This window comes from Zosterops lateralis (genome assembly GCF_965231275.1).
Source record: "Zosterops lateralis genome assembly, chromosome: 25".
In the NCBI taxonomy this organism is placed as follows: Eukaryota; Metazoa; Chordata; class Aves; order Passeriformes; family Zosteropidae; genus Zosterops; species Zosterops lateralis.
In genome coordinates, this window is record NC_139785.1 from 7,215,275 (window position 1) to 7,227,487 (window position 12,213).

A 12,213-nucleotide genomic window follows, 5' to 3' on the forward strand; every position below is an offset into this window, starting at 1 on the left:
AAACCTAATGCTGGTCCCAAACCCTTCACTCTGGGGAGATGGCGCTTGCTGGGCACAGCCCATTGTGTGACTGGCCTCTGGACTGGAGATGGCTTGTGTCCTGCCAGCTTGGAGCATGGCCCAGGGCTGGCTCACATGTGTCTGTGCAGTGGGACAGGGTGATGTCTCAAGCCATTGGAGGTCTGCTTACCTCACTAAAGCAGAGCATGAGTTCTGCCTGGGAACTGGAGAATCAGGATGCTGAGAGCACAGCTGAGTGTCAGCTAGGTAGAAACTTGCCACCCAGACCTGGGCTGGACACTGAGGTGGTGTATTGTTTACTAAGGGTCTCTTTCTGGTAAGCACTTATGGTCTGTAAGGGCCTCATTCCTTGGTTTTCTTCTCACACACCCACTTTTCTGTTTTGACAGCACCACCCTTCAGCTGACATAATTAAAGATTGTCTGGTGCTCTGTTTCTTAACTTGTGCTTTTACGTTTCTTCAGTTGAATTATGTGGTGTCAAATAAGGATCTGAGCATGTTTTTTCATGTAACAAAAGATGATTCCATTCCAAAAGAGTAATTGGAACTTAAAGGAAGAGAATGTAGATTTTTGGCATGTGCTTCCTGCTCACATAACCTCCCTTCTATGCTAATGCAAAAGGGGAGGAAAAACAGCTTTGTGTGATATATGGAAGTGATGTGTACAGAGCTGGAAACTGGATAAAAAACCACACAGTGCCCAGTGTGATCACCTCATTTGTCACTCTCCAGGTTCAGCACTCCAGATAGTTGGTTAGAAAGGAGAAGACACTGCAAAATGACACACAGTGTTTCAAAGCAACAACAGTTTCCATGAGACAGAAATTTTGTCCTTTCCTGGGTCTGCACTAGTCACTTTGGTTAAAGCAGAAATAGTCCTGAATGCAGAAGAGCCTTTTTGGCTATTAACAGAGGATAATGCTGATTGTCTCTGGCTGGTGAGACAAACGGATGGCCCATGGAGAATTACACACCTGCAGCACTGCCTCCCTGGTGCTCTGGGTGATGCTGCTGTAGGTGAAGGTAATGTGCTGAAAGCAGCAGTGGACACAGTAGGAAAACTGTAGGAGTTAGTGTAGACACTGTACTACACTATTTTGTTTATAACTTGTGATTAAATGTGTACAAATCTTGTTGTCTTCTGTGTATTATCAAAGTGTTTTTCAGTGGGTGGGGGGAATAATCACTGGTTGTGTGATTTGCGATTTCAGGACTTGCTGCATTTTTCCAGCAAGGGGCAGTTTGATGAGGCCAGACAAGCCCCATTGAACGGGCTGGAGCAGCAGGAACAGACTCCGGTGCCTCCAGAGCCGCAGGCAGCACTGCAGCAGCAGGAAAACCACGTGCTCCACGTACAGCCGCAGCACGAGGGTAGCACGGTGCCCACGCAGAGCACCATGACAGCAGATGACATGAGGCGAGCAAAGCGCATCAGGGTAAGCACAGAGGATGGGGGATCACATCCACTGTAACTCAGGGAACACTGGGTCTGCCTGCCAGGGCCAGCTGGTCCTCCTTTCACTGTCATATCAATTTCCAAACCCCAAATAAAGCATCTCATTCCTAGCAGTTTTCTTTGCACTTTGAAAGGAAGACAAATCTCACATAAAGGACCAGTATCTCATAGGTGCTAGTGAGAACTGGTCAAGAGCTGGAGCTGATTGAATTCCATCACAGTAATTCTTGCTTGGAAACACAGTCCATGCAAGCTGGCCAGCAGGGATGCTTCAAACAGCTGGCAGAATCATGGTGCTGTGGCACACACTAACGACTTTCACAGTACTATCTGTGTCTCTCAGAACTCTCTTGCAAATAATTGCCAAAGAGGAACCACAACCTTAGTTTGGATCCTCTTAGATGATACTTAGTGATAAAGTCCTTTTTTGGGGTAGAAAACCCTGCCTTTGAGAGCAAAACCCGTGTTAAGAACAAACACTTTGAACCTGAGCTCCGTCAACTGGCTGAGCTGCTTTTTCTCTACTGTGTGTGGGAGGAAAATGATTCAAGCAAATAATCCTTGCAGCTTTGTAACTGGGAGATCAGTTTGTTTAGTTTAAAATCTTTTTCTTCCATGTGTTAACTTTGGATTAAGGAAAGAAACAGCTGCAGTGGGGGGTAAGGGCTCATTTCTAGGGGATGAGGAAGGATTAGAAAAGAGTTGAGTAACTATACTGTATAGGAAAATGTTGAGCCAAATTTTGCTTGCAGTTTACAGCAATATATATGCAAGACTAATGGTGATGTTACCCCAAAAATGCTGTGGAATGTCTTGAAGGAAAAGTTTGGCTTGGGCAGATCAAAACTGCACACTTTTCAACTATACAAATGCTTACAGTCTCTGAATGACAAGTTTCTACCCGTGATTTCATTTTCATATGTTAAACACTTTGGGGGATTTCTTACTGAATGCACTGAAGGGTGTATAACAGAGTACAGAGAGGGATGCTGCAGTTTTGACAGAGCATGAGGATGTACTGCTTACAGTGTACTACAGTGTCCTCAGTAAGAAAAGAAAGCGTTGGCCATTTCCCTGAACTTTTGAACCCAAGACAATAACTTAGGATCCTCTGAAATAATGAATGTAGAAAGAAAAGGAGAGAAATCCTGAAGTTCTTTCTTTGTCTTGACTTAGCTTTTGTACTCTGTAAATTCATCACAAATGGATGACAGCTCAGAGGAGTGCAGTGGTGGTTCAGTGGCATGTTTGTATCTCAAGTCTTCCAAACTTTCCCTGTATCTGGCAGCTCGTGTTCAGCAGAGTCCTGGAGATGTTTCAAGCCAGGAGCACTGGCAGAATGGCAGATGGATGGTTTCACAGACCTTTCCATATTGCATCAGACTGTGAGCAATGAGCACTTGAGATAAGACTATACCAGCAAGCATCATCTTTTAAGCACTGAAAAATCACCCTCTGAACAATCACTCAACTCAGCTATTCACAGCACCTGCCTACAATAACATGCACTTCATAATAAAAGCAAGCAAGCATTTGGTTTTTAGATATGTTGTACATTATTCACTTCCAAAGAATAAGTAGAAAGTCCTGACTCCTGCTTATGATTCTGAAACCTGCGTAAGTCTAATTCTTCCTTATTACTTAAATAGGATTTAGTTTTCAAAACCAGTCATTCTTTGTGAATTGCTTCAGCTTTTCTAAGGCTTAAGACAGTGGTGCTCTGAGGCTGTTTTCATTTTAGCTGGAAGCACTGATCTGTCCTGCCCCAGGGTTCAAGTCCTGTTAGGATCAGTTCATTTTTCAGCCTCTGCTTTAGAGCCTGTGGAGTTTCCTTGGAGATAGACCTTAACTATGACAGTTGTGTCTCTAGTATTGAAAGAGATGATACACCCACCCTTCAAGAGCTCTTGTAGAAAATTAGAGGAACATTGTGGTCCACAGCCAAAACGAATATTTGTTTTTAGTTCAGGTCTGGGCAGTATGTAGGGTGTCTGTGTGCTAATGCCAGAAACAGGAGGGATAGGAATATGATTTGGAAAGCAGAGTCAACTTCCTTCATGGTGAAAGAAATGCAACTGGTCGTGTAACAAGGAGCACAGCCAGTAAAATGAGGTTAGAAAAAGTCCCTTCTCCTTAACTATTTTACTCTCCTTATCTCTAACCTGTTGTCATCCTGTCCTAATTATTCCCTTCTGCTGAAAGCATTCCATTCTCACTGATTCTGCAGTGCACCTTGCATCCTTGTTAATCGGCCCTAGAAAAACAGGGAAGATCACAAAACACCTTCAAGATTATCCGTGTTTTTTATCTTTCCCCTTTAACTCCCCTTGAGCAGTTACTAACTACAGAGTAAACCTTGAAGATCTGTTTAGTGTTTCCTGAGGCAGAAACCTCAATGCAGTAAACTGTAGTTGGAAGAGCTCTTGTAGTGACCTGCGGAAGTCAAGGCTTCTGTTTTCTCAAGTCCATTGCATAACATAAGTATTTTTCTCTCTCTCAATGCTGCCTGCTCAGCTGGAGCTGCAGGTAGGTTTGGGTTTTTGTTTTATTGGGTTTTTGCTGTATCTAATCCAATGGTACGTATCAACACTGCGTTCCATATTGTTTTGTCCAACTCCTGTTTAGTGTTTCCTGATTTACACTGGCACCATAAACTGTCACATTCATTCTTCTTTAGGTAACCAATGTCCAGAACTAAGTGTTACCTGAATAACAATTTGCGTTCTTCTAGTTCTTTTCATACCAGTTCTTTGTAGATTTAAGGTGAATTTTATAGGAGGGATTGGGATGAAGAGCTGTAATATCAGTCTTAAAGTTTTGGTGGATTTGTTTACCCAATCGTTTGTGCTGGATCAATACTATCAGTTAATGAGACAACACTTAGTTCTTTTGTTCTGTTTTTATAGTTGATAGATTACCTAGGCAAAAAGCAGTAAAACATTTCACCTTCTGTAGCCCTTGAGATAACAACAAGGCTATGTTAAGTCTGGCCTGCTGTATTAGCAGTCAGCTCCCTGCTAAGGTACCAGTGATCAAAACTCAAATTAATAGTGCAGTTAGGACTTGAAATGCATCTTTTCACCTATGTTTTATTAGCATCTCCCTGTGGTGAAGGGGGAAATTATATCCTTTGGACTCCAAGCAGCACATCAGTTTTTGCACAGCACATGGCTGTCTTTCCAGTTCCTGATGTGACTTACAGCAGACCCCTGTGTTTCCCATTGTCTCCACTTGTAAAATGCAGAATGGTGATGATGACAGTTCCTGGGAAGCTCTATTTGGAGCTCCTGTCTTAAAGTGTTAATTTTCTTCTGGTAGCAAAACATCTGCTCTCCTGTTCTTTCCTGGAATGAAAATCTAGGTTTCCCTCTGCAATTCACATGGTGAAAAGGATCTTTCAGGTTCACAAATTTAATTCTTAGCACAGCATTTCACAGTATTCCCAAGCTGTTTCCTCATTCCAGCAGAAGAGCTCCTAACGTTACCTAATCACTGTCAGCTGTTGGCATGCACTTAAAGGACACAGCAAATGTCAGTTGTGTCAGCTGCCACATCCCCACAAGCAAAGAAGACAGGAAACCAGGGAAATCTGTTTGCAGAAATCTTGAATGTGTCTCACGGAGAAGTGGGTCATATGGAACACGTGAGCAGAAGTGTCAGCAATATTCTAGTGGAATCTGTGTGGTTTGTGTTGGGAGGGACCTTAAAACTCATGCAGTTCCACCCTCCTGCTATGGGCAGGGATACCTTCCAATATCCCACTTGCTCCAAGCACCATCCAGTCCGGCCTTGAATGCTTCCAGGGATGGGGCAGCCACAGCTTCTCTGGGCATCCTGTGACAGGGCTTCGCCACCCTCACAGCTGAAGAATTTCTTCCTAATATGCAACCAAAACTTATGCTCTTCCACATTATTTCTCTAACTATCATGATGTAGATTCTGTGTGTGATGTGAAAAGAGAAGACGTCAAATAATAATCGTTTATAGAAATTTGAGAGAAGAGTGGATATTGCTTAGACTTCTTGTGGAGGAATGGAGCATTGAAGTGTACTTTGAGTGCAGCATGAGTGATAGTGTGCTGTGAGGTTTCATAGGACTCAATTCCAACTTTGCAACTATCTAACATGAAAGTTCTCTTCCAATATTGAAATGCAGGTGCAGGACCACCTTCTCTCTTTCTACAGACACCACATCCAGCAGCATCTGTTCCTCCAGCAGAGAGTGCTGGGTTGGGATTGGGATGGCTCTATAATGTTTATCTGAAGGACAAGGAGAGAAAACAGAGAACAATCATGAAATGTTACAGAAAAGGTGGAGTGAAGGCAAACACACATCAGAACAGAATAGGGGCTGAGAAGAGACATTGTGCATGGTAGGAATGGAGAATTGCTCGCAGCTTCTCACCTGCTGCTCCTAAAGCTGCCATTCTGCCCTTACCATCACATTTTGAAACTCTGTTCTTTTTTTTTTTTTTGGCAATAGTAAAAAAGTTCAGACCAGCATTTCTTGAATTTATGTTCCACTAGAAGTTCTCCAGGCAATGCTAAACCACTGCTGCACATCTCTGTGGTGATCTTTAATGAAGAAGGTGATCCTGTAAAGGGCTATGGAATTTCATAAGCCCTGCTCCTGAGGGAAACACAGGGTGCTGGCTCACCATTCCTTTGTGTGGTGGCTGAACTTACGTTGTGATGCCCAGTAATCAACTGGAATTGCAGCTTTTCTCAGGCCCATGTCTGTGCTTCAGAGAGGACTTAATTTTATTTCACAGAAAAATGGCATGCTAAATCAGAAGAAATCAGGGATAGAGAGAACTCCTGCACTGTGTTCTGCTAACTCAGGGTGTAGCTGCAGGTGTGTCCCCTGACATCTGCCTTTCACAGCCTCCCCTGCTATAAATTGGAGGCATCATATGGTGGAAAATAATTAAGTTTAGCTTCATTAACCATTTGTTATATTTAATCCTGAAAATCTATGGATGTGGAATCTATACATGGTAATGAAAGTTTATGGTTTCTTGGATGCTTCTTTCAGAATGCAGCTCTGCAGCACCTGTTCATCCGGAAATCCTTCCGCCCGTTCAAATGCCTGCAGTGTGGGAAGGCCTTCCGGGAGAAGGACAAGCTGGACCAGCACCTGCGGTTCCATGGGCGGGAAGGGAACTGCCCTTTGACCTGTGACATCTGCAACAAGGGCTTCATCAACAGTGGTGCCCTTGAGAGCCACATGAAGTTCCACATGGACCAGAAAACATACTCCTGCATTTTCTGCCCCGAGTCCTTTGATCGCTTGGATCTGCTTAAGGATCACGTGGCCATCCATGTCAATGATGGCTATTTCACCTGCCCCACCTGCAAGAAACGCTTCCCAGATTTTATCCAGGTGAGATGCTGTACTGATTTGAAGCACTGCTTTGGGGGTCTCCCACAAGGCTATGGGTTTCTCAGTGCTCTCCCTCTATAACTGCACAGCAGTTCATTCTCACAATGTTCAGGGGTCTACCTCGGCCAGAAATTGAAAAGGAAGAATGACTAAGCACTGCTAGACATTGTCTTATGACACAGAAGTGCTCTGTCCACTAAATCATTAGATGTGATACTTCAATCTGGCACTAGAAGGCACTGTACTGCAGAAGGATGGGTGCCTTATTCCCAAAAAATGCCTGAAGCAGAGGTCCTGTCTACTACATCTCCATGGCACAAAAAGGAATTGTCTTTTGTTGTATTCAGCTTGTGCTCGAACGCATCTTGCCCTTTGTCATTAAAACTCTGAACAAAAAACTGAGTGGTTTTACATCTCTAATCCCTTGCCTGTTTTCTGTCAGGACCATTCATTTGAACAGCTTGAAGAAATGCCAGAACAGATCAGGATAGTCTGCTTCCTGACTTTCCCTCTAGGCTTCAGCTGGGCACTTTATTCTCCTTCCCTGCACACTGCACTGGAGCAGTGAGTAATGCAGCTACTCTGCACTATGCTGAGCACTTGGACAAGGTCATTAGTAGAATTTAAAGATTCTATTATTATGTCCAGTAAGAAAACCTGAGATGGACCCTGCACATATTCATTATCCTTCCTAGGGACAAAGCAGTTGATGTGTCTTACTGAGCTGCCTGACTGAAATTGAAATGTAGAAATCCAGTTTAGATCAGTAATGGGAACAGATAAACTATCCACTAGGCTAAGGAGGAAAGGATGGGGGGAAGTGATTTACTAATATAATTCCATCCTGGCAGAAGTCCTTTATCTTCTGTAAATGTTCAACAAGGAAGAATGTTGATGATTCAGAAATGCTGTACTGCAACTTAATTCCCTGTAAACTTTCCCATGCAAATTATTGGAAGTCCCATGGCTTTTTCCCAACTATTCAGTTGTATTTTTGACTTTTAACAATTATCTTTTTCTCTTCTTGCTACATGAATAATTAAGACTAGTCACTGCTGCCTACTGAAATACTTCTGTGTGGAACAGGTAGAGATGCCAAGTTGTTCCATGTATGATCAATATTAGAAGATGGTAAGGATTTAATTAGAGATCCATTTCTGGAGTAGTGCTTGCATTTCAAATGTCAAACCTCATTAGTTCCTTTATTGGGGCAAGGAAAAAAAAAAACCTCTATATGTTTGACGAGGTGAAGGATAGTCCCAGAGTATGGAGAAGTAATTGCCATTCAGGAATGGACTGCAAATGCCTTTCTAATTAATTTTTTTTTTTCTTTGCCAATTGTAATTGCAAGCTCATTGTGTCCGATTGAAAGGAATTAGTCCCCATGTTTTGGTTTCTTATAAATGAAAGGAAGATAATGAACCTCAGATGAATGTGGTAACTCGAGGGTGATTCTTTGCAAATGGTACATCGTGGACTTTCACTGCCCATTAAGTGAAACTGCAATAGCTGGTGTCTTCAAGAATCAGTCTTGAGGAAATCAAATCACCCATCCAGATGAGTAATAAAGATGTTACGGCTGTATAGAAACTATTGCTGAGATATAAACTGTTCTGATCAAATACTTTTTAAACCAAAGCAGATTAGACACCTTCAAAACTTTTTTCTTTTCTTTCATATTGCAAAGAGTTTCCTAGACTGTGTAACCACTCGCTTCTCTCTTGAATAAACTTCATTTTTCTGTGATCTGCCATTTTAGGTCAAGAAACATGTGCGCAGTTTCCATTCTGAGAAGATTTACCAGTGTACAGAGTGTGACAAAGCTTTCTGCCGCCCCGACAAGCTGCGACTCCACATGCTGCGGCACTCGGACCGCAAAGACTTCTTGTGCTCCACTTGTGGCAAGCAGTTCAAGGTGAGGTGGCTCTTGGCTGGGTCATTACTAGTACAAAAACCACTATTCCTTACCCTCCTTCAAAGGACATAAGCTCATGTTCTCAAAGGTGAAAGAAAATAACACATGTAAACACACTAGACTTGCCTGTGAGTTGCATGCGTTGCTTGGTGTCCTGTGTGAGCCATGACATCGATTTCTGATGGACAAGGGGCAAGGTCACCTCAGCATCTTATTTCAAATATGATCTTATTCCTAGTAATGTAGTACTAGCAAAGGAACTTGTTATCTGCTCATTAAGAATTGGGACATCATACACATCTGTTGCCAGGTGTTTCAGTTACATTGCTATCAGTTCAGTTAAGAAACTTCTTGCTGATGCCAGTGGATTAATAATGTTCCTGGCCAAGATGCCTGTGTCCGTGGCATCCATCTTGTCAGCACAGATCATCCAGATGCCTTTCCAAATCCCGCCAAAACAGATGGAGTAGATTGTGAGCCAGGTAAACTGTGGTGGCAGCAAACCTGTTCTCTGTCACTGAGCTTGTGATGGGACACTGAGGGACAGGATACTTAAAGGAACACATTTTTCTGAGAGGAAGATTTCTCTTTCTGGAGAGAGATCCCTGAACAACTCAAACTGTGCCTCTTACACATAACAGGCAGTATGGGAGTTTCTGTGACGTTGCTGACGTTTTTCTCCCCAATTTCTCCTTCCCAGAGGAAAGACAAGTTGCGAGAGCACATGCAGAGGATGCACAACCCAGAGAGGGAGGCCAAGAAGGCTGATCGGATCAGCCGCTCCAAAACCTTCAAGCCTCGGATCGCGTCCACTGACTATGAGAGTTTCATGTTCAAGTGCCGTCTCTGCATGATGGGCTTCCGCCGCAGGGGCATGTTGGTGAGTGCCTGGGTGCTGTTACAGCCTCTGTACTCTCTTCTGATGGATAGGTAAGGAATAAAGATGGAATTCCAGCATTGGAGCACAAGGATCTTAAAAGGATTTGGGCTGCAAGGGACCTTAAAGCACATCCCATTCCACCTACCTGCCATGGGCACTTTGCACTAGACCAGGTTGCTCCAAGCCCTGTCCAATCTGGTCTTATCCATCCAGGATGTTATGAAACGAATTTTGGCAAATTTTGTAGCTGAGTTGAGGCGATACATCTTTTTTTAAACCTGTGTGTTTTATCTCTTCAGCAAATTTGCACGTTATTACTGCCTGCACTGTACATCAGGTTGTCAATACCATATTTCAACACTAAGTAATGCTGACTGATATGTATTGTATTTAACAGGACATGAGATGAAAATACTACCTTGTTCAGCCTTATTGCCTCAGTTTTTCTGACTGTCTTTCCTGTTCTTTGTTTCTCCCCATTCTCAAGGGCCTCTTCTGGCCATGTCTTGTCACTGCCTCTGGGTAAAGGCTGTTCTGCAGCACTACCTCACTCTCAGGTATCGGCTATAAGACAGTTCTGGCAAACTATTTCACCCCTTCCTACCTAATTTTTGTTAGAGAAACCGTAAATGAGACCTAGAGAGACCACATTTACCCTTCAGGCAGTTAAATATGAATGCACAATAACCCTTGCAGCAGCAAATGCTTCCAATGGTGCTGGTTTACATCATTCAGTTTTGGTTTGGCTGTCACCCATGTCTGGAAGAAGCACCAATTGTTCAGCTTCCAGCTGTAATATGTTCTTGTTCTCTGTTTCTCCTAAGGTGAATCATTTATCAAAGAGACACCCAGACATGAAAATAGAAGAGGTGCCAGAGCTCACGTTGCCCATCATAAAACCCAACAGAGATTACTTCTGTCAATACTGCGATAAGGTGCGTGGGAAGTCACCCCTCAGACGATAGCTCAGTCCCAGTCCTGGATGCAACCAATTTGTCTCTGCATAGAAATCTCTGGTGGGGTTTGTAGCTTTTCTGAGATGCTTGCTAGCAAAATTCCTGCAGTACTGTCCAAAAAAAAAAAAAAAAAAAAAAAAAAGAGAAGACAAAATGCACTTAGGCCAAAGAAAACTTGAATACTGTTATCAAGCAGACAGTCACTGACCCTTGGTCTTGGGTTAGCCCAGGACTAAGTATCCTGTCTGTGTGTAATTCCTGGCCAGTAAGTACCTTTGGTTTCTGTATCACTTCTAAAAGTTAGTCTTTAACACCTTCTATTGTAAGCTGCTTACTCTAGGTCATGTGCCAGTAATTCCCTGTGGTCAGTGGAGCCTGAAGCTGCTTCTGCAGTGCCTTTGGGTTCTTGCTCTTATTCTCCTTTGCCTTTTATGCCTGGGGGCCTTTATTTACCAGGGCGGGTATTCTGACTGTCCTTATCTTCAGTGTGTCTTTCTGTGAGGCCTCTTTCCTTTTGTTTGAGTGGAGAAAAAATAGTTTTAATTATTAGATAGTATTTGTTTGTTGATGTGCCTAAAAAGAAGGTATGTTGATCACTGAACTAAAAAAGTTTGATACTTTGTGTCAAGTAGAGACATCAACCCTCATAAGAAAGTAACATTGCACATTTGATCTTCAAATATGGCAAAAAGGGTTTTTCCTCTTACCTCCTTGTCCTACTTTGGTGTTTGGTTGTGGCAAACAACATGTTCTCAAAAGGCTTCTCTGTGCTACACAAGGAATCAGTTGCTTTACAGGTTGATGAAACACTGGAAAGTGTATGTTCATGCCTTTTGTTTTAATTGTTTGGGGATTTAACTAAGTGTGTTCTCTAAAGCAACATGCAGATCTTCCAGATCAAGATAACTGGTAGCTGTTTCCTGTGCAGACACCAGATTTGCACCATTCTAATTCCAAATCTTTGCCCTGCAGGTGTACAAGAGTGCCAGCAAACGCAAAGCACACATCCTGAAAAACCATCCTGGTGCCGAGCTACCTCCAAGCATCCGGAAACTGCGTCCTGCGGGCCCGGGAGAGCCGGATCCCATGCTGAGCACCCACACCCAGCTGACAGGCACTATCGCCACCCCTCCGGTGTGCTGTCCTCACTGCTCCAAGCAATACAGCAGTAAGGTATGGGAGGTTCTGGCCTCAGGCAGCCTCTCCCTGGGGATGCTCTTTCACCATGGCCTCTGTCACCTGTCTGTCCACAAGCAGAGCTCTCTTCTTCTCAGAGTGCTGATTTTGTGCTGTGTGCTGACAGTGCAGGTGCAGTCTGCTTGTTTTAGGGCCAAAAAGTCCATGAATAGGGGGTTTGTGCTGAAAAGTTGCCAGAGCATGATCATGAATGGAAGGCCTTGGAGACTGCTTTCTGGTAGTTGCAGGGAAGATGAGCAGGGAAACAAAACACAGAAAAGATGACCTTTGGAAAAAGTCATAAAACACTTTATGCTAGAGTAAAAAGCTGTTGAGGACAGTACTTCAGTGTCAGCTCTAATCAGCAGCAGGTTTGTGATCCTTGTGTTCAATTTTGCTGCCCAAAAGATCTCATAGTGTGAATCT

At 43.3% G+C, this 12,213-nt stretch overlaps 1 protein-coding gene across 6 annotated transcripts in view; it reads left to right on the forward strand.

Moving 5' to 3' along the window:
- PRDM10 (PR/SET domain 10) overlaps positions 1–12,213 on the forward strand; it is a 43,259-nt gene that overhangs the window by 22,531 nt on the left and 8,515 nt on the right. For all 6 annotated transcript variants that reach the window (XM_083878066.1, XM_083878065.1, XM_083878064.1 and 3 more), the window contains 6 exons: positions 1,234–1,458; positions 6,513–6,860; positions 8,620–8,775; positions 9,476–9,655; positions 10,480–10,590; positions 11,584–11,784. In XM_083878066.1, the coding sequence (XP_083734192.1) occupies positions 1,234–1,458; positions 6,513–6,860; positions 8,620–8,775; positions 9,476–9,655; positions 10,480–10,590; positions 11,584–11,784 (1,221 nt within the window). The remainder of the gene's footprint in view (positions 1–1,233; positions 1,459–6,512; positions 6,861–8,619; positions 8,776–9,475; positions 9,656–10,479; positions 10,591–11,583; positions 11,785–12,213) is intronic.